The sequence below is a fragment of the Apium graveolens genome, chromosome 2 (assembly GCF_009905375.1).
Source record: "Apium graveolens cultivar Ventura chromosome 2, ASM990537v1, whole genome shotgun sequence".
In the NCBI taxonomy this organism is placed as follows: Eukaryota; Viridiplantae; Streptophyta; class Magnoliopsida; order Apiales; family Apiaceae; genus Apium; species Apium graveolens.
This window is the reverse complement of record NC_133648.1, coordinates 83919091-83939333: the sequence shown is the minus strand read 5'-3', so window position 1 is coordinate 83939333 and position 20243 is coordinate 83919091. Positions and strand designations below refer to the sequence as shown.

At 32.8% G+C, this 20243-nt stretch overlaps 3 protein-coding genes across 8 annotated transcripts; all 3 read left to right on the top strand.

Annotated features, from left to right (window-relative positions):
- The first annotated feature begins 1027 nt into the window (after window positions 1–1027).
- Window positions 1028–7235, top strand: LOC141707593 (putative serine/threonine-protein kinase PBL26). 5 transcript variants are annotated; one of them, XM_074510825.1, is made up of 5 exons: window positions 1028–3128; window positions 5009–5250; window positions 5353–5542; window positions 6131–6519; window positions 6852–7235. In XM_074510825.1, exons 1-5 carry the CDS (start codon window positions 1097–1099, stop codon window positions 7173–7175), a joined length of 3177 nt encoding a protein of 1058 aa, XP_074366926.1. In that variant the 5' UTR covers window positions 1028–1096; the 3' UTR covers window positions 7176–7235. The 5 variants fall into 5 exon arrangements, with proteins under 5 accessions (XP_074366926.1, XP_074366930.1, XP_074366928.1 ...); XM_074510829.1 differs by lacking the exon at window positions 1028–3128 and adding an exon at window positions 3842–4483 and having other exon boundaries at window positions 5162–5250; XM_074510827.1 differs by lacking the exon at window positions 1028–3128 and adding an exon at window positions 3842–4483 and having other exon boundaries at window positions 5012–5250.
- A 7242-nt stretch (window positions 7236–14477) lies between these two features.
- LOC141706000 (expansin-B15-like) lies at window positions 14478–16130 on the top strand. The gene is made up of 4 exons (XM_074508850.1): window positions 14478–14696; window positions 14796–14908; window positions 15101–15294; window positions 15382–16130. The coding sequence occupies exons 1-4, from the start codon at window positions 14486–14488 to the stop codon at window positions 15746–15748; spliced, it is 885 nt and encodes a 294-aa protein (XP_074364951.1). The 5' UTR covers window positions 14478–14485; the 3' UTR covers window positions 15749–16130.
- A 387-nt stretch (window positions 16131–16517) lies between these two features.
- LOC141707592 (thiamine-repressible mitochondrial transport protein THI74) lies at window positions 16518–19299 on the top strand. Of its 2 annotated transcripts, none has more exons than XM_074510823.1 (4): window positions 16518–16648; window positions 16874–17553; window positions 17648–18071; window positions 18843–19299. In XM_074510823.1, the coding sequence occupies exons 2-4, from the start codon at window positions 17032–17034 to the stop codon at window positions 19124–19126; spliced, it is 1230 nt and encodes a 409-aa protein (XP_074366924.1). In that variant the 5' UTR covers window positions 16518–16648; window positions 16874–17031; the 3' UTR covers window positions 19127–19299. The 2 variants fall into 2 exon arrangements, with proteins under 2 accessions (XP_074366924.1, XP_074366925.1); XM_074510824.1 differs by having other exon boundaries at window positions 16519–16648; window positions 17030–17553.
- The last annotated feature ends 944 nt before the right edge of the window (window positions 19300–20243 follow it).

Here is a 20243-nt window from a genome sequence, read left to right as displayed (position 1 = left end):
CGCAATGAAACATTGCGGGGTGTCCAAACTGCCGCATTGTTTCATTGCGGTGTGTCCGTCAAGCTTCTGCTCTGTTGACCAGTCAATTCTTATTAATATTTGACTGTTGAAATTGCCGCAATGAAGTATTGCGGGGTGTCCAAACTGCCGCATTGTTTCATTGCGGTGTGTGACCAGTCAATTCTTATTAAATATTGGCACATAAAATAAGTTTTGCACAAAAAATAAGTTTGACTGTTGATAAATTTTTTAAACTAAAATAACTCAATTCACTAAAAAATATAAAATTAATAATATTATTTTTTAAACTAAAATTATTCATACGATAATTTAAAGAAAAAGCACAGAAAAAAATAAAATTGATAAATTTATTATTAAAATTGATAATATTTTAAAATATTACTACTACTTATATTTAATGTTAACATATTTTAAAAAATTAATTACTGTTGAACATTAATATTATTTTTATACTTATATAAATAAGTTAAATATTAGAATAAGCTAAAGAAAGGGGCATTTTGGACATTAAAAACTGGGAGCCTACCCAACAATGAAACATTGCGGAGTGCGCAATGTTTCCTGTGCATGGCGACATCCCGCAATGAAACATTGCGGAAGTCAAGACCCGCATTGAAACATTGCTTCCTCCCGCAATGTTTCATTGCTGTGGGTTGGCTGGCTGCCCCCCCAACCCACGTTGGCTCCTGATTAATTCCCATACATCATTTTCATATTATAATATTATATATTTAAATCTTAAACATGTTATAAAAAATTATAAATAATAAAATTTAGAATAAAATTTAGGCTAGATTAGGGTTAATACAGGCGGGAGATGACATGCAGTATTATAGATGATGGGTGAACAATCAACAAATGTGGCGTACTTTGTTTTTAGTTATCTAAAATTATATCTAACAGATCTTCCTATTGGAGTGTTCCATTTTTTACATGTTAGATATAATAGGGTGATACGGTTAAATTTTCTCATTCATTAATAACATAGTAAATTGTGAACAATCTCAAAATCATTTTGAAAACACATAACATTTAGAAACCGTCACTTGCCAAATGACCAAAAATTTACTACTAAATGAATAGGCATGCTCAACTAATCAAACTTGGACTCAACACCAACCCAATCTTCGCCACCCGGCTCATCACCGACTACTCAAAATTTTCAGTCCCCGACTATCTGAGTCATGCACACCAACTGTTCGACGAAGTTCCCAACAAAGACACAGTCTTATGGACCACTCTCATTTCAGCATACACTCACACAAACCTCCCTTACAAAGCTCTTCAACTCTTTTCTGTCATGCTTCGGCAGCCAGAGTCTACTAACAAGCCCAACCACTTCGTTTTCGCAACCGTTGCTCGCGCCACTGCTTCGTGTCCTGAACAAATCCTACTGGGCCAATGCATTCATGCCCACGTGATAAAATCCGGTTTTTTACCTGGGAATGTTGTTCTTGGGACATCTTTTGTTGATATGTATGCGAAATGTCATGTGGTAGAATGTGCACGTAAGGTGTTCGATGAAATGCCTAGCAGAAATTTGGTCACTTGGAATGCAATGGTTTCTGGGTATGTTCAGAGTTATATGGAAGTTCATGGGTTGTATTTGTTTCGTACAATGAAATGTGTGGAGTTTTTAGTTCCGGACGAGTTTACTGTTGCGGCTGTGTTAACGGGGTGTGCATGGATTCAAGATTTAGTGATGGGAATGCAGGTCCATGGTTTTATTATTGTTAGCGGACTTGAGTCACAATGTTTTAATTCGATTGGTAATATGTATTTTTGTTGCCGTGAAGTTTGTAGCGCCGAGAGAGTTTTAAGTGGAGTAGAGTGTGATATTATCTCAAAACTTATTATGATCAGAGGTTATGCCTTTAACAACAGATACTTTAAAGCTCTGAACTATATTGCTCTAGAGGGTAATATTTCTGAAATTTTAAATAAGGATAATAGTATAGTTGTGCCTATACTTAATGCTTGTACAAACCTCTCTCTAACAAAAATTGGAAAGCAAGTGCATACCTTTGTTATTACTTCTGGTATGGATCGTCCTGATTTTCATTTGTCGGAGGAAAATGCAATTATTGCAAGCACTTTAATTGACATGTACTCCAAATGCCATTGTGTTAATGAAGCTTCAAAAATTTTTAAAAATTGGTATTACTCTAGAGAGATTTCACCTTGGAATTCAATAATATCAGGTTATATATGTAATGGTTATGTTGATGATGCTCGGACACTGATGGAGAATATTCCTGAAAAAAATGTCATCACTTGGACTACCATGATCTCGGGGTATGTACTCATCGGCAGGCCACAAGAAGGATTAGCGTTACTGAACAATATGTATTCTGTTGAAGAGAAGATAAGAGTAGATGGCAACTGTATGACTTTTGTGGTTGGACTTGAAGCTTGTAGCCGTTTAACAGATTTTGTTAGGGGAAAGCAAATCCATGCTAAAATCATTCGCACATTAAATTATGCTGATACTAGCAATGTAATTGTCGGGACAGCTCTGGTGGACATGTATTCTAAATCAGGATATATGGATTCTGCTCAAATAGTGTTTGACATGATGTTAAAGAAAAATGTTGTTGCATGGACATCTATCATCACAGGATATGCGATTAATGGTTTGGGTCTCCAAGGCCTTGAAACTTTCAAGCAGATGATTTCGGCAGGTGTTCAACCAAATGAAGTGACATTTGTGTCTGTATTAACTGCTTGCAGCCATTGTGGTTTGGTGGATGAAGGTTTATACTATTTTAAGCTCATGGGAGAGAAGTATAAATTAGCCACGAGGGAAGATCACTACACATGTTTGATTGATATGCTAGGACGTGTTGGAAGGCTCGAGGATGCATGGAATTTGCTGAAAGAAATCGATGACAAAAATCTTGGTAGGTTTTCTGTTGGTACCGTTTGGGATGCCCTGTTGGGTGCTTGCCACTTACATGGTAATGTAGAACTGGGAAGCATAGTAGGAAAGAAGATATTGGAGGACAAAAAGCAAGGCTCGACAACTTATGTAACACTTTCCAACGTGTACGCGGCTGCACAGATGTGGAACGAAGCAGGCAAAGTTAGAGAAAGCTGGAGAAATGAAGGTGACTCTGCTCTAGAACCAGGTCTTAGTCGCATCTATGCAAATACTAGAGGTCCTTGATATTTGATATCAAGATACTAATATATATATATATATAATATAATATAATATATTTTTTCAACAACTGTATATGACAAGAAGTTTGTAAGGAGATAGGAGCTTTAAGAAAAAAATAAAATATTGTGTTTGAAACACAGATGATTTTGTGCAGCGATTATCTTTAAATAAAATTCTGAGTCCTACATTTTCCTGTAATTCTTTTGTTGTATATTTAGCAACGTTTTAAAGTCCATGCAAAATAATAATGCATATTTTTTTCGGTCTCTTATATTATCCATTAGCATTTAGCACAAATGTAGTATCCAAAAATAGTAGGGAAACGTATACCGTGGTTAGTGGAGAAGTCATATGAGTGGATCAAGATATTCTTTTACATATATTAAAAAAAGTTAATTATGTCATAATAACTGTGTGAATCTTAACATCTGTTTTAAGAAGAGTATTAGTTTGATTTTGGTTAAGATGATCATATTTGTTATTCAATAATAGTCATTATTATCTAAAGGATAAAATATTAGATATGAGGTGTTCCCAGATGAGCTCTTTTACAACTATCAAATACAACTATCAAAACTTTCTGCCATGAGCCCAAAATTTATTTAATTTCTCGATCTAATTCTCTCCCCCATAAACATGCCTTGTATAGAATAACATTTAAAAAAAATGTCTTTTTGTTTTTGCTGGACTTCACTTTTACAATTCCAAATTTAGTGACCCATTTCTCTATATTCAAAGGTCTTTGGCTGTATTTACTATTTTTCGTCTTAAGTTTGAATTGAATATTCTATTTTTAGAACTGATAAACTGTTGATAAACTGTACAGCTATTACCCTGTTCAGTTTTCATTTTTTTGCCAATAAAAACTCCAAAAACATTGATCAGAAGTTGACAGTTATGACCAATTTAAAGTTTTGAAACCTGTTTTTTTTTATCTTCCTGTTGTTCTTAACTAGCATATATATACGTTCTTGCGTTTGAACCAATATATATGTAGTTTATAATCTTCAAATCATATTCAAAGCCTGTATTTTAAATCATTATGTTATCATATGTAATGGGAAATAAAAAATCTGATCCTGTGTTTTGAGGCTTTGACTAGAAAAGAACCCTTTTCTCTGTTTTATATTCAAATTATGAATCGGGTTGGATTTCTGAAAAATCAAAATGTGAACTGGTTTTCATGTTTTCCATCCTTTGAAAAGAAGTCATGGAAGGGGATGAAGAGCGAAAGTTCGTGGACTTTGGTGTCAGTAGATGAACCTCCTCGTAGAGGAACATCTTTACAGCCACGGCATGGTAGGTACATTTTCTTTTTAAGAAATAAAGCACATCCAGCCTTTAGTTATAGTTATGACTGTCATGATTCTCTACAACGTAAAAATACCATTTGCAGCTCAGTTTGATTTATTGTTCAATTTAACAGCAATACAGGAAAGCTAAAATTATGAAACTGACCGGTGGTTAATTTTCTTTGACGAATATTTGTTTTGTATTTGTAGCTGTTACAATGCCTTTTTCTGGAAGAATGTCAATTTCTCAAAGCAATATTGGCAGGCTGCAACCTGCAAGCTGTTACAAATTAATTTAAGCTAGTAAAGTAAATCTTGTTTTTTGGAAAAAAAGAAAAAAGTAGTATATACAACATAGTAATTAGTAGGCCCAGGGTTGCCTCTATTTTATATGTCCTTAGCAAGGGTCATTTTAGGGTTATAGCTGTGCAATGTAAATTTACCAAATAAAAGAATCTTACTAGCAGTAGCATAACCTCAGTGTTAAATTTTTATGAGAAGTTACTTTATCATAACATCTTATCTTGTGCAGTAGAGAGCCCTAAAAAGACCCCAACTGAAGTTAAATATTTTAAGCCTGCATCTAGAACTTCCTCGATTGATGTTACCAATGACAACACTACCATTGAAGATGTGAACAACAAAATTTTTGGAGCTCATATGTTTACTTTCCGTGAGCTAGCAGCTGCAACAAAGAACTTTCGGCAAGAATGCCTGCTAGGGGAAGGAGGATTTGGAAGAGTTTACAAGGGAAAACTTGGAAAAACTGGACAGGTATTTTTAACCTTTTGATCATCTATATTTTTTATATTGAAATTGCTGGATCTTTATAATTATGATTCTTGTGACGAAGATGGAACTGTTGATTTGTCTTAGATTGTAGCTGTAAAGCAACTAGACCGTAATGGGTTGCAAGGAAACAAGGAGTTTCTTGTGGAGGTTTTGATGCTCAGCCTCCTGCATCATCCAAATCTTGTAAATCTCATTGGATATTGTGCTGATGGAGATCAGAGGCTTCTGGTTTATGAGTATATGTCATTAGGATCACTGGAAGACCATCTACTAGGTATTACTAATTTATGTTTCCTTTTTATTAATAGATGTGATAGGTTTAATAATAATTTGCTCAGTTAAGAAAAAAAACAATATAGTTTTATGTTTCATTTAGCTTTGAGAATATCAAGTTCCGCTATTTCGACTTTGAGGTGGTTGTCCAGATATTGTTCAGAACTATGGAAATTTATATTTTTATATGGCATAATCTTTAAAAGAAGAAGCAGAGGTAAAACTTGTTTTCTTCTGGTATTCAATTTTCAGTTATTTCCAAAAACAACATTAGTGAACAGTTTATTTCAGACATGCAATTTAGGAAGCCTGTTAAAGTTGAAGGAAACTAGTTGAATGTGTAAGCTTTTGTTACTTCTAATCGATAAGTTCTAAGATCATTGCTCCTAAATGAAATTAGTTATAACTTGGCAAAAAAAATATTCTGCTGCATATATATCTGTTTGCGTGCTAATGTGAAACATCAAACTTAATAAAAAAAAACTCATATAAACCTTAATTATTTGGTTTAACACGGAGAGCGGTTGAAGTTCTTCAGTGTATTTCTTTAAAAGATTAACTTACCAATAATTGATTACGTCGGTATCAGATCTTTCAGAAGGTCAACGACCATTAGATTGGTACACACGAATGAAGATTGCCTTACATGCTGCCAAAGGTCTGGAATACTTGCATGAAAAGGCCAACCCACCTGTCATTTATCGAGATTTAAAATCCTCAAACATTTTGCTGGACCATGATTTTAATGCCAAACTATCAGATTTTGGATTAGCCAAGCTTGGACCTATGGGGAACAATTCACATGTTTCTTCAAGGGTGATGGGAACATATGGATATTGTGCCCCAGAGTATCAAAGAACAGGTCAGCTTACGGCCAAGTCCGACGTATATAGCTTTGGTGTTGTGTTGTTGGAGCTGATCACGGGAAGGAGAGCCATTGATATAAGGAGAAATAGAGAGCAAACTCTTGTTTCCTGGGTATTTCTTCGTCTTCCACCTTTTTTTAAAGCAGTTAAATTAGTTGTGGATATGTGGCAATATAAATGCAACTAAATGAAAAAAGCTTCTAATGGTATTATGTATCTCTGAATATGTATTGCTTTAATATGCAGACGCGCAAAATTAGGCGCATATTTTCCGGTGTTATTGTCATATAAAACTGTTATGCATAACAAACTTACACCACCAGAGAGCTTTTACGATGTGGATAGTCATGTGGGAATCTCAAATATGCTGATCTAAACATGTTTTCTCATTTGGGGAAAAATCAAATTGTGGGTTGTGAGCTAATATTATTGTAACTTTAACAGGCAGAACCTATATTCAAGAAACCAAACAGGTTCACAGAACTAGCCGATCCGATTTTTGAAGGAAATTTTCCCATTAAAGGTTTGAATCAAGCAGTTGCTGTTGCTTCCATGTGTCTACAAAATGACGCGACGATAAGACCATTGATGAGTGATGTGGTAACGGCCCTCACCTTTCTTGGGGATGGACGAGAATCAACGGGATTGGCTTGTCCAGAACCTGAAATTACAATGCCTGATATTGGCAAGAGCAATTCTTGTAATATTGATCGTGAAATTGAGATAGCAGAAGCTATGGAATGGGCAAGTTACAGAAACCAACAATGATGATACCAACTTTACATATGGTACTAACAAGATTTATATCAAGCACTTGAGCTTTTGGATGTTGTGAAATGCATTTGATTGTAGCTAGAATTGAAAAAACTGGAGCAACTATTGAATTTAAGTAGGGTATTATTCCCTCCATCTCAAAATATCTCAAGATGGACAGCTACCAAAATTAGAATGTTTAGGATATTATGGACCCTTTGCAAATATCTGACTTGGCTATAACAAACAGGAGCCTATTGCATGTTTGGGCTCAAGCACCCTGCCCTATTTACTACTGGACCTTCAAGAGTTAAACTTTCCGCATCACTGCAGCATCTTAAAAATGATTGCAGCCCGCGGAAGCGGATCTAGAGGGGGTCCAGAGGGGTCCCTGCCCCGTTGAGTTTCCAAATATATACGGGGTAGTATGTTCCTTCTTGTTACTTTAGTCTAGCTGGTTAATGTTGTTTTCTCAGGAGACTTGGGTTCAAACCTCAGGCGTTTCATTTTCTTTCCAAATCCCTCCTTACATTTTTCTTAATTCTATTATAACTGAGGTAGAAACAGTCAAATAAAATTTTACTTTCCCAATACATTTTTAGAACCTTATAATATTTCATTATTATTTTTTCAACTTTCCCAAATTTAACTTAAATAAAAAAAAATCCACTTGAAAGTTTGGCACAATAAATTTTTCCAACTCTCTAAAAAAAAATTAAAAAAATTCTGTGTCCGTCACTAATTGCAAGTATATGACGGGATTCTTATAAGGACAAGGAGGGGTAGTTTGCAAATTTTTGCCTTCGGAACTCATTTCTTAAAAATCTTTCCAATAGGGACTTTGAGTTCGACTACCAAGTTTCACCGTGCAACTGGGGGTGCTATTTTCACCGGCTTAGGGCTGTAATTCAACTGGCTGTGATAAGGGCGTATAAAATAATAGTAATACAACTACATATCAATAAAAAAGGAAAAAATAAATAAAGTTGCATGAAAACGACTTGAACCAACAAAATCTTAAACAGTAGGTGATTCAATTTTTTTCCTAATGCTAATAACTAATAAGCCACTGAAAAATTACAAAACATGAGTCACGACTAAAAAAAGTTGAACCTACGAGTCACTCTCATGATTGTAAAAATCGGTAATCGATACTAATCGGTTGAGTTATCGATTAGGGATTAATCGGCAAATCGAAAATTAATCGGAACAAAAATTGGATATATTTAAATATTTTATTAATATGTAATACATTTACCTTATTTATTATGAAATATATAATTCAAAAAAATTTATAAATATTAATCAGATTTGAAAAAATAGACGGCCAAACATTTTTTAAGGATTAATCGGGGATTTTTAGAATAGTGGTCACTCTATGTAATACGAAATATTAAAAATTTGATTAGGTTCATCGTACGGTACTTATTAAAATTATTTAATTAACCTTACTTAATTATTTAGATTATTTTAACTTAATAATTTTATTTAATAAAATAAAATATTATAATAACAAGTAACTCCTATTTTAATCCTAATTAATATATTAAGTAATTATCTTTTGAACTAAAATACGCCATCTTTTTTAGTTTCTTGATTAGAAAAAAACGTCTATAGCACAAGATATAAATAAATAAGCTAGGGACTTTATAATCTTGAAAATGAAAAATAGTAGAAAAGCAGTGGTCATGTCCAAAATGCAGAAAAGGAGAAGAAACAAAATGAAATAATGAAAACAATTGGCGAAAGAGAAAGGAGAGAAAGTAAAAGATTGGGTGGGTGTGATTTCCATTTCAAAGATATTATTTATATTAATGCTCAAGATAATGGCCTTTGGCATATGAATCCAATAAACCTCCCAATAATTTATTTAACTTTGTCCGTCCAAATATAATAAATAAAGTATTGGTATATTACATTACTATGCATGTGTCGTTTTGATTAACCACACATACGACGGAAATGCGTTATAACCACCAATAACCACCATCAACGCCAGAATCACTTCAACTTTTGTCAATGAGTTGAGTCAGAATGTTTATTATGTGGGCCATCCCTACCCACAATTTCTCTTTTTCTCGGGATGCATCTACAAATGGTATTACTACCGGACATGCGGGTATAATTATGAATCAATTTTAACCAACGATATTGTTAATTCTTATATAAGAGTTAATATTTTAAAATATCTTATTTAACAACTTTCAATTATTTATTAATTATATTATTATATCTTCTGGCAAAAATAATATTATTATATCTTTTTTTATATAAGGTTCAAATTTATTGATTATTGAAATCATTCAACAAAACAAAATGCAAACCGGCGACTATTCTCCCGCCCTCCAAATCTCTTCTACATAGAAAATGAACATGATATTGTTTGAAATTTTTTATTTTCAGTAAAATAACAAATTTATCCGTATGTTTAATATAATTAAAAAATATTGTTAAGGAGAATTGAACATGAATTTAGCCAATATTTATATGTCTTTTGTGTTGGTAATCATACACTTAATAGGTATTTGTCGCGTTAAAGTTATAAAATAATATTTTTAATCATATTTTTTTATATTTGCTGATTTAGTTATTTATATATTCCAAAAAAAATTAAGTTACTACTAAAATAATAATACTTATCGATATTTTACATATAAAATAACTATTTTATGAAAATGATTGATAAATTAACACATAACATGTATTTAATTGACGATGTTATACTTTTTTAAAGTAAACACTAAATTAAAATTTATGATATTACATATAAGAAATGGTTAATAAAATATAATGATCATGTATACAATTATAAGAAAAAATAAAATAAATTTATAATATGTAATAATCATGTATACACTTATACGAAAAATAAAATATATAATACATATTTATTCAATATTGATACGATATTTTTGTTAAGTATTCTTCGATTAAAATCACCAATAGAAGACAATAATTATTAGTTTGTATATGATGATATAAGATTGTATATAACGATTAATTATTCAAATAAAAGTATATTATATGTTACCCCTACAACATCATATATTCTTACATATAGATCACGACGATGATATATACTCTCTCCGTCCATCTCAATTCTTTAAATTTTGGAGATAGTGTCCAACACGCATTTTTAAAAGACTTATAAATTATTATTTTGTAACTTATTTTTTTCATTTTCTTGTTTATGAATAAAAATTTAACCATTCAATTGTTATTTGGAAACAAAATTTGTAAAAATAAGTTACATAATAATACTTTATATGCATCTTAAAATGCGTGTTAGACATTTATTACAAAATGCGAAGAAATGAGAGAGATGGAGGGAGTATCAGAAAACTTTTAAGAAATAATAGCTTTAAAGTTAAATACCTAGCTCTTGAAAATGATAGCTTTCCGAAACAGACAATTACGAAGTTAGTTAAATAAAGGTGTTGGCACTCTTTAACACAATTTTATTAAATAAGTTCTCAAACAATATATATTAAAAAAATAAACGTAATTTAACGCGACGTTTTTTCTTCCCGTAATTTTTTGATTAAAAAAATCTTACAAACACATGTTTAATTAGCATTTATACAAATTCTATGTACGTACTATATAAGAAATACGTACCAAACACTCATTTTCATTTTTCATATACACATAAGTTTATATTGCGTTGATTAATGACCAATATATATATGTATGTATGTATGTATGTATGTATGTATGGGGTCCACTCACGTGCTATTATACATAATCCCATGCACTCATAACACCTTTATATTAATTAATTATTATTATTTTAATATTTAAAAGTTTACGGTGCAACACTCTGATTGCATTACATGTGGCACGATACTCTGATTGCAGGTTAACCCGTGTACAATTGTTATTTTTCAGTCCTCAACTAAAAACACAACACGTCTGATCATTTTAGAGTGTCGTAAAGGGCCGTTATTTTGGCCTTCTTACATTTTTTGTGTTATCTAGGTCATTTTCTCAAAAAAGAATCAATATTGATAAATCTTATATGAATTGCAAAAAAAAAGGTTTTGGAAGTCTAAGTATTACAAGTTCTTACAATAGTTTCATCGTGAAATTTTATAATAGATTAAAACAACAAAACACGATAACATATACACAATAAATTTGCTAACTGAACGTCATCACAATGATTTAACAATATTGTACTTACATTTTAATACGAGAACACTGAATTTAAACCGAGACATTGTTGATTCCATATACAACAAGATTCAATCACTTTACAGCCATAAATATCAGTTCTACGCAAATTACAATGAACATCATATCTTTAACTCGGAGATCATGTACAAACAAAATATTTTCAGTCACCTGAATTATCAAAGTCTGCTAAAAAAAATGAAACACATATCATCACTCAACAGTCTAAACGATCATTGAGTATAAACTGATTCTAGTGACATTTTTCGTACACTTTAACTAAATTATTAGGGGTCACGCACTTTATTTCAAACAAAACACGTGCAAGCTGAAATTTCAAAAATTACATATACTGTATTATGAAACATTACTAGAAAATGACATGTGTCTCGCACGGGTTATTATGCTAGGCACACGTGACAATGCATTTCTCATAGTCTTGAATATTTATGACTTTAACTCGGAATGCATAAAATTTCATAATTATACTCTTGATATAATATCAAATATTTTTATGATAATTTCAATGGGCTCAATGTTAAACTGGTAACTTAAATGGAGACCGTATATTATTTTGTTCACCAATCTGAACAGGTTATCATTTGAATAACTTATGCTGGTATAATTAATAATTTGTGGAAAGGAGTACATGAGAATCTCTAAAAATTTCTATCAAAAACTAATACGCCTCTAAGATAAAACAAGGTTAAATTAGAATATAAAATATCATATATCTTCGGTGAAATTACAAGCTACATTTCTGCAAATGTTAAATCAGTGAAAACTATCGTGGACGCATTAACACAGATACATAAGAGAAACCTTGACGGACATAATGAACCACGCTCAGTGGTTTCGTACTCCGCACCATATTGAAATACACATTTCACACCAGAACTGCTATGCATGGGTGAAATTATGTTACCTAAAAGAAAACTTTGCTTTTTAGAATTGGGTACATAAAAACTTTCTTTGCATACAGTCGTGTCGTATATGTTGACGTATTATCGAGTTTAACTCTTATACGTAATGAGTTACAAATGACAATTCGTAAATATTTACCAAAAATATAATGGCGCCAGTTTACTATATTGTACACAATCTTGTACACTAATATGTAGCAACAAAGCTAAATATAAAAATAATGAATGAATCTTACACACCCCAAATATTTAGTATCAAGATTACTTATTTCCTATCTTAAACATATCTCAATTATGTATAATTTTCATCATCAATAAAGTAACTACATAGCTAAAATACAACACTACCATCACATATCATGAACATCTAGTTTATAACTCAATTTCTCTCACCTTAGTTCTTGGCTTTTTGACTAAGTGAGACACCTCCTCACTTTGTGCTTCCTCACTCTCATTGGTCACACCTAATTTAATCTGCTTTCTCTTCTTTTTACTAACTCTATCCTTTTGAAAGGATGAAGCAGTTGGTTTGCTAGCATCTAGAGGTTGTAAAGAAGTGATTTTAGCTGTAATAGGCTCCTGTGGATGTTCCATCATTTGTATTTGTACAGGAACAAGAGCCATTCCTGTATTAGAAATTGCACTACTCTTCATGTCAGACATGGAGTAAGTCTAAGTCCTAAACTTTTCCAACATGAAGTTATTGACATTTAGGCTAACCTTTACCTGATTCTTTGTATTCAGTGTTCCAAATAGAATTTTGGACACTGACTTACAACTGTCTATTTGTCTAACATTTATACCTTTCAGTTAAATGTATGTCATTCACTTTATAATTTAAAGTAGACATAATGAATCTAGAAAAGAAAATTTCTTTATCTCTACTTATCAAAGGCATTGTTATCATGTAGGCTAGTCGACTACCTAATAGGCTATAATATCAAAGGCATTATTAATTTAAATATGTGTTATCGGTATTAATATTGGTTGATATTTGTTATCAGTAAGGCAAAGACATTTATCTCTATTTACCAAAGGCATTATTAATTTAAATATTTGTTATCGGTATTAATATTGGTTGATATTTGTTATGGATAAGGCAAATGCATTTATCTCTACTTACCAAAGACATTATTAATTTAAATATTTGTTATCGGTATTAATATTGGTTGGATTTGTATCTGTGAATCGTAGTGGAACGTATGGTACAACCGAGAGAGAATTGTTGTAGTCGTAGGTACAGTATATGTATGAATTTTAGATGTTTGACGGAAATAGTAGAAATATTGTGCATATTGGCTTATTGAAGAAACAATAAAAACATTAAAATAGAGAAACAAAAAATGCAGAGTACCCGACTAGTCTATAATATCAGTAACCACCACCAAACTTGGTGAAATACAAAAAATGAAGAAAAAACTTAGTTCATTGAATTAGCTATTTTTGGATAGAGCATGGTTTGCAATTACTGCACAAACAAGTTGTTCATTATTAAAAACTGATCTTAGAGCATTTCGGGAAAAAAATCTGATCCAGACTAGAGGTGCCAATTCTCCCATGTGAATTGTTAGTTCGTTGAGCTCTAAAAATACTTGGCATTTTATGTTACATCCACTTTCGGCGTTTTTCCTAATTTAGAAACTACTGGCGTACTCATTAATATTTTATATTTTCATTGAATATTGCAATTATTTACTTCAGTAAATTAATCTTGGATGATGATTGGGCAATATTTTTTTTCTAAAATCTTGGATTTACTGCATCCCTGTCTAGTGAAGCATTGCTGCATGATCTTTAACCTAACTGCTCAATGTTCTCCCATAATTTATATACTCTTTTGTGTTGCACAGAATCAGTATTTTCATTCTCCGTAAAACTATACTTCCTCGGAGCTTTCATCATGTTGTCGTGATTTATTTTTCAACTAAAATTGTACCATAAGTTTCGCATGTGAACAAGAATATAAATTAGTTATTTCAGTTTGATGCCATGCATGTGAATGCATCACAATTTACAAAACCCACCAATAAAGCCTATATATGGTGACGGCATTGAAGAAAGATTTGAAAATCATGAACATGGGGTAGCTTTTTATTTGAACTTTTTCAATTATTACTAAAAATTGTTGTAATTTAGAAATCGAATGTGATAGCAACAGGGCACATAATTTTCTCCATATATAACCTTGTGCACCTATCACTGAATAGCACAAGCTGATATATTAGTACAATGGCTACTAGTTATTCATTGCTCTTCTTAGTCTCTAACTTACCAAATTACTTCCTCATCTACACATATTGCTTGCTGGTGTTAATTAGCCTTAGCCATAACTTGTGCTATGGTTTCAAACCCAGGCATTTTAACTTGTCCACCGCTGCGACTCATTGGTCATCTGCTGGTGCAACATGGTACGGCAGCCCTGATGGTTTCGGAAGTGATGGTAATTTCACCAACTAATTATGTGTGTCAAAAATATGCATCATGATAACAGGACTAGCTATACTAATGTAATGTGACTAATCAAATAATAAACATGCAGGAGGATCATGTGGATATGGTGAATCTGTGTCACAAGCACCTTTCTCTTCTATGGTTACTGGAATTGGCCCATCCCTTTACAATTCTGGCAAGGAATGTGGAGCTTGCTATCAGGTACTCAACAAATTTAAGTATATAGTGAGTGCACATAAAAGACAACAACCTTCTACTTCTTTCTAATGCTTTATTTTATGTTATTGTTGACTCGCCTAATATAGAAAGTGCAATCAAAATTCAAAAGAGTTTATCATGTAGTGCTTCAGTCTGTTACAGAGTGGGTGAAAAAACTATTGAATATTATTGTAGGTGAAATGTACAAAACACCCTGCTTGTTCCGGCAAGGCAGTAAGAGTTGTGATTACTGATTTTTGCCCCGGAGGTATATGTGCATCTGACAGAGCTCATTTTGATTTAAGTGGAACGGCATTCAGTGCCATGGCCATTCCCGGTCAAGAGAAACACCTTCGAGATTCTGGAAACTTACGAATAAGATTTGCTCGGTAATTCACAAATATTCACATATCCTTGTCATTATAATCGCAAATTTATAAGTAAATTATTAACAAAAAAATCATTATGTGTTGTAGTGTTGCATGTGATTATGCTGGGAAAACGTTAGCATTCCACGTGGACCAGGGGTCAAACTCAAATTACATCGCATTTGTGATTGAGTTTGAAGAAGGAGATGGTGATCTTGCTGGAGTAGGTCTAATGGAAACTGCCTCAACAAAAACTGCTAGTAATAATGATGACCAGGTTATTACAACAGAGTGGAGAAGAATGCAGCAATCTTGGGGTGCTGTTTGGAAGCTGGATGCCGGTGGAGAATTACAACCTCCACTGTCCATTCGATTAACTTCTCAGTATTCAGAACAAACCATAGTTGCAAAAAATGTGATTCCAGTAGGGTGGAAACCTGGGGCAACTTATCGGTCCTTGGTTAATTTCTTATGAGTGCTGTGCAGGTGCAACATATCGTTGTTTTGTTAATTTTGTATGAGCCCCCAGGTGCAACATAACGTTCCTTAATTGGTTAATTTCCTTTGAGGCTGGCTTCGTTTCCATTAGGCCTGGCGCAACCCTGCCGACCGGATGCCTTGTCATGAGTTTGAGCTAGAGTGGTTATACTTATAATATTTACATATTATAGTTTGTTGTTGTAGTAGTTTTAATAATGTGTGCCCCAGAAAAAAAAAGGAGTTGTATTATGCTTGCACTAAGAGCAAGAGACTGATCACTGTTTTAATTAGAATGGAGACGAGATGGAAGTGTAGAAATATCTCTCCTGTTTGTTTTCTTTTTAATCGTTTCATGATATGTATGCCCTACGCAATTTAATGAATGATATTAAGTGATTGTTTGTTATCTGCCTAACAAAAACTAGTTCCCTAACCTGTGCAAAACGCGATATCAAATCATAAAACTATCCAGCTGCACATAAGTTTGATGTGTCAACGTATAGAACTGTAAAAACTAAAACCCGCCTTGAAAGGTTCCGGTCAAAAACCGATTAAACGATATGTATAATAAAATAAAAAAAATAAATAATCTGGCATAAATTTAATTTACTTTTAAATTTCGTTTATGAAAATAAATATGCAAAAATAGTTGAAAAGAGAACAATCATTAGTGGGCTTGGGCCGTAAAACAGACTGACATAAAGTTAGAAGGGCCGTAATATCATTTTCCAAAACCCAAGTAGCAATCAGGTTTTGACAACACAAGATGAAACACAAATACAGTTAGACGACAATCTTTACAGAAAATCCGTAAAAAAGCTTCTCAATTTCCTATATAACTAATATTCTTCATCGCAGATTCACTTTTAACGAACATTAGATTCTCTGCTTACAGGTTATCAATTCTTGATCCCCTTTTATCTATCATTACATAAATTTATTTATTTTTTTATATTGTGTACCACACATTTTAATGTGCATACATAGATAACACAATTTCAGGGCTTTTGATGCTTCACATTACTATCTTATCATAAATCTTTAAGTGGGTTGTGTTAAATTTGTTACCTTTATGCTTCATCAGCTGCTTTTTAGCTCAATTTTAGTTTTTGGATATTAGGTGAGCCTTTTAGGAGGTTTGGATTTTTTGGTTGTGTGTAGTTTTTTTTTGGATGGTTATTGAAAAAGATGGAATAGAGGAGTTTAATGGGGTCTATTTATCGGGTTTTTTGAGATTCGGGTATTTGGTTACTAAGCGTTTTTTTTGTTGTTGAAGAAATGAGAAGTGAAGTTTGGAGGTGGGGATTAGGTTTAAGTTACATTGTGTCGGTTGCGATTATTTGGATTGCTGCTAGTTTTGTAGTTCAGTCAGTTGTTGATGCTGGTGTTTCGCCTTTTCTTATTACGTATATATGTAATTCGTTGTTTGTGGTGTATATACCTTTGGTGGAAATTGGGAGGTATTTGGAGGATAAATATGGCAGCTTGCTGTTTTGGCGATTTAGGAAAGGTAGTAGTTTGCATGAATTGCGAGAATCGGAGAAGGCTATTCTACTTGGCGGAAGTGATATTAGTCACCAAGGTGGGGCTGATGTGAAATTATCATCTAGTAATCACGGAGATCTTGTAGTGGCTACGGAATTTGAGTCACATCACTCACTTGTTGATAACAATGGTTTAGACGACGGAAAAGGGCGGTGGACGAGGACCAGGGTGGCAAAGTTCAGCCTGTTAATATGTCCATTTTGGTTTCTGGCACAACTTTCGTTCAATCTGTCCTTGAAATATACTACAGTCACAGTAAGCTTCTCTGGATCTTTATTATTTTGATATATTTTGTTTGGTTCTGTATAATCTCTTCTGTGATGTTAACCATGTTGTTACTTGTGTACAGTCAAACACCATCTTAAGCAGTTCCTCTAGTCTTTTCACTTTCTTGGTCTCTCTAGCATTCTTGGGAGAGACATTCACTTGGGTGAAGCTGATTAGCGTCCTTCTTTGCATGGGAGGAACAATTATTGTCAGTTTGGGGGACTCAGAATCAGGATCCAATACAGTTGCCTCGGACCCTTTTCTTGGGGATGTACTTTCTCTTTTATCAGCTGCTTTCTATTCCGTGTATATCACTCTGATCCGTAAATATTTACCGGATGATGACGATGAGAAGAGCGGACAAGTTAGCATGGCGCAAGTCCTTGGCTTTCTTGGGCTATTCAATCTTCTAATTTTTCTACCTGTTGCGCTTGTGCTTAATTTTACAAAGTTAGAGCCTTTTAATATGCTTACTTGGAAGCAGTTTGGCCTGATAGTTGGTAAAGGTATGTTTATTTAAGTTTCTTATATATATTAAAAATTCCTAGTCAATTGTCTTGGATGAAAAACTCTGTGGTTCGTATATTGAGAGATAGGGACTGAATGCATTATATTTAGGGCAGATGCACAGTACAGACTTACAGTTTTTTTGGTTCCTAACCACCTATTTCAAGTTAGCGTCTCCCACTTTTATGGCATATGCTGCATGTAAAACCTTTAGGTCCTCAGAAAGGTTATTTGACATCAAGGAACTTTAAGGGCTTCTTACAGTTAATAGCTGAAACTAATGTTCTAGTGGTTGCCTAGTGCACGAAAGCTTATTGGAAACTATACTTGGACGAGAAGCTGATAGTTTTAAGGATAATTTGTAATGAAGGTTTCACCTCATACATCATTATGTGTTTGATCATTCAAGTGACCGAGAAAACTGGTTGAAGACCCTAAATGTTGATATATATTTTATTCTGTACAGGAACAAGTAAAATGGCAATGCAATTTTCCTTCTCCAATACTATCTTCACTTTTCATAAAGATTTAATATAAAAATGGCTCCATATGTAATTATTCTTCTTGTGATTAATCTTTCATTCAAATAGAAGATGATAGCTCAGTGATAACTTATTTCAAAATTATCAATTCTAGACCAGTATAAAAATTATCAGATGTAGCTTTTCATCATGCTTTCAATTGTGTTTATTCTTTTGCTTTAACTACATTGGATGATCTGATTATAAAGTAAGCCGATAACTTATACATCTATTGCTGCTGTTTATTAGGTTTGTTAGACAATGTTCTGAGTGATTACTTATGGGCCAAAGCTGTTCTTCTCACAACCACCACTGTAGCAACAGCAGGACTTACAATTCAAGTCCCATTAGCCGCTCTTGTGGATTCAGTGAAAGGAAATGCACCACACCCTATGGATTATGTAGGAGCTGCTGCTGTCATGGTTGGTTTCGCAGGCATTAACATCCCATCAGACGCATTCTCGAGATCGCCAGAATCTAGCCTTGAATTGGAAGATGTAAATCCTTGTTCAACTGATCAAGAACACCTTTAAATTAGGTAAAGTAAAAGGCCATTCACTATATTTCAGGCTGAGGTTGTCTATTAATTAGAGAAAGTTATTCATGTTCATTGTCCTTAAATCACTTCACATTTTACAAATTACATATGATTCATTTAGTCCTCGATGTACATCAATATACCCATATAGATCCTACATTTTACTAATCTTCTCAGTCCGTAATCAAGTCAAGACAGACTTTATACGTGTATACACCTCTGTTTTATGCATCGAGACAATTGGTATCTCATTTCTACATGATGGTATATGTCGCCATCTGGCACTGATAACATGTCAGATAGCTGATCTTCCTGGAAATTTCATTAATTTTTTTTTAATAATCAAATTTCATTAACTTCGTTATATGTGACTGCGAGAGTGTATAAACTTATCTGACGACGATGATTTTTAATTTTATGTGTATACTATTTATAGTTAAAAAAATGTCTTTTAATTATTAGAAAAATATAATAGAAAAGTATCTACACTAATTAATATAAGTCATGATGTTTTGCTTGTATTTTAAAAATTAATAGTACAAAGTTAACAATATATTTTCCTTCGGCTTTTCAAAAGAACTTGGGCTTTTAAAGTTGTGGGCTTTATCGAGGTTTCTTAAAATTTTGAAGTTTCGGATTTCGGACCGGATTTTAATGAAAAGTAGGGGCTCATTTCAGACATGCTCCGATTCAAATTTTTGGACTTTTTTCTTAATCGGATCTAGAATTGTTCACTTGTATTATATATATATATCATGAAAATCAATTTGTTATTTATTATAAAAAAATGTAATTGTATATGACTATAAATTAAAAGAGTGATTGATTTATAGTTTATACATATTTTTTATTGTTAGGAATATATGTGTATTAGTTTGATGATAAGTTAAACAAAACACTTAAGGAGAAAACTAGTGTTTAGAGTCTCAACGGATAAGACCACTTTGGCTATCCGTTGATAGAGTAGCTTTACTTAGAAATAAGTTTGGTATTGTAGCACATTTCAGTCTTTGTAATTAAGTTATAATTCTTAGAAGTTGTAGGAAATTATAAGTCATGTTGACTACTAGTGGATATGCAAATAGGAGGGCTAATTGTAAATATTTCATGTC

Bases quoted from the DNA above. Each gene is read 5' to 3' on its own strand.
- LOC141707592 (XM_074510823.1), top strand. From the start codon at position 17,032: ATGAGAAGTGAAGTTTGGAGGTGGGGATTAGGTTTAAGTTACATTGTG. The intron at 17,554-17,647 runs GTAAGCTTCTCT...ACTTGTGTACAG, and splicing joins TGAAATATACTACAGTCACA to TCAAACACCATCTTAAGCAG. The intron at 18,072-18,842 runs GTATGTTTATTT...GCTGTTTATTAG, and splicing joins TGGCCTGATAGTTGGTAAAG to GTTTGTTAGACAATGTTCTG.
- LOC141707593 (XM_074510825.1), top strand. From the start codon at position 1,097: ATGAATAGGCATGCTCAACTAATCAAACTTGGACTCAACACCAACCCA. The intron at 3,129-5,008 runs GTGACTCTGCTC...TATCTTGTGCAG, and splicing joins AGAAAGCTGGAGAAATGAAG to TAGAGAGCCCTAAAAAGACC. The intron at 5,543-6,130 runs GTATTACTAATT...CGTCGGTATCAG, and splicing joins ACTGGAAGACCATCTACTAG to ATCTTTCAGAAGGTCAACGA.
- LOC141706000 (XM_074508850.1), top strand. From the start codon at position 14,486: ATGGCTACTAGTTATTCATTGCTCTTCTTAGTCTCTAACTTACCAAAT. The intron at 14,697-14,795 runs GTAATTTCACCA...ATAAACATGCAG, and splicing joins TGATGGTTTCGGAAGTGATG to GAGGATCATGTGGATATGGT. The intron at 15,295-15,381 runs GTAATTCACAAA...TATGTGTTGTAG, and splicing joins TTACGAATAAGATTTGCTCG to TGTTGCATGTGATTATGCTG.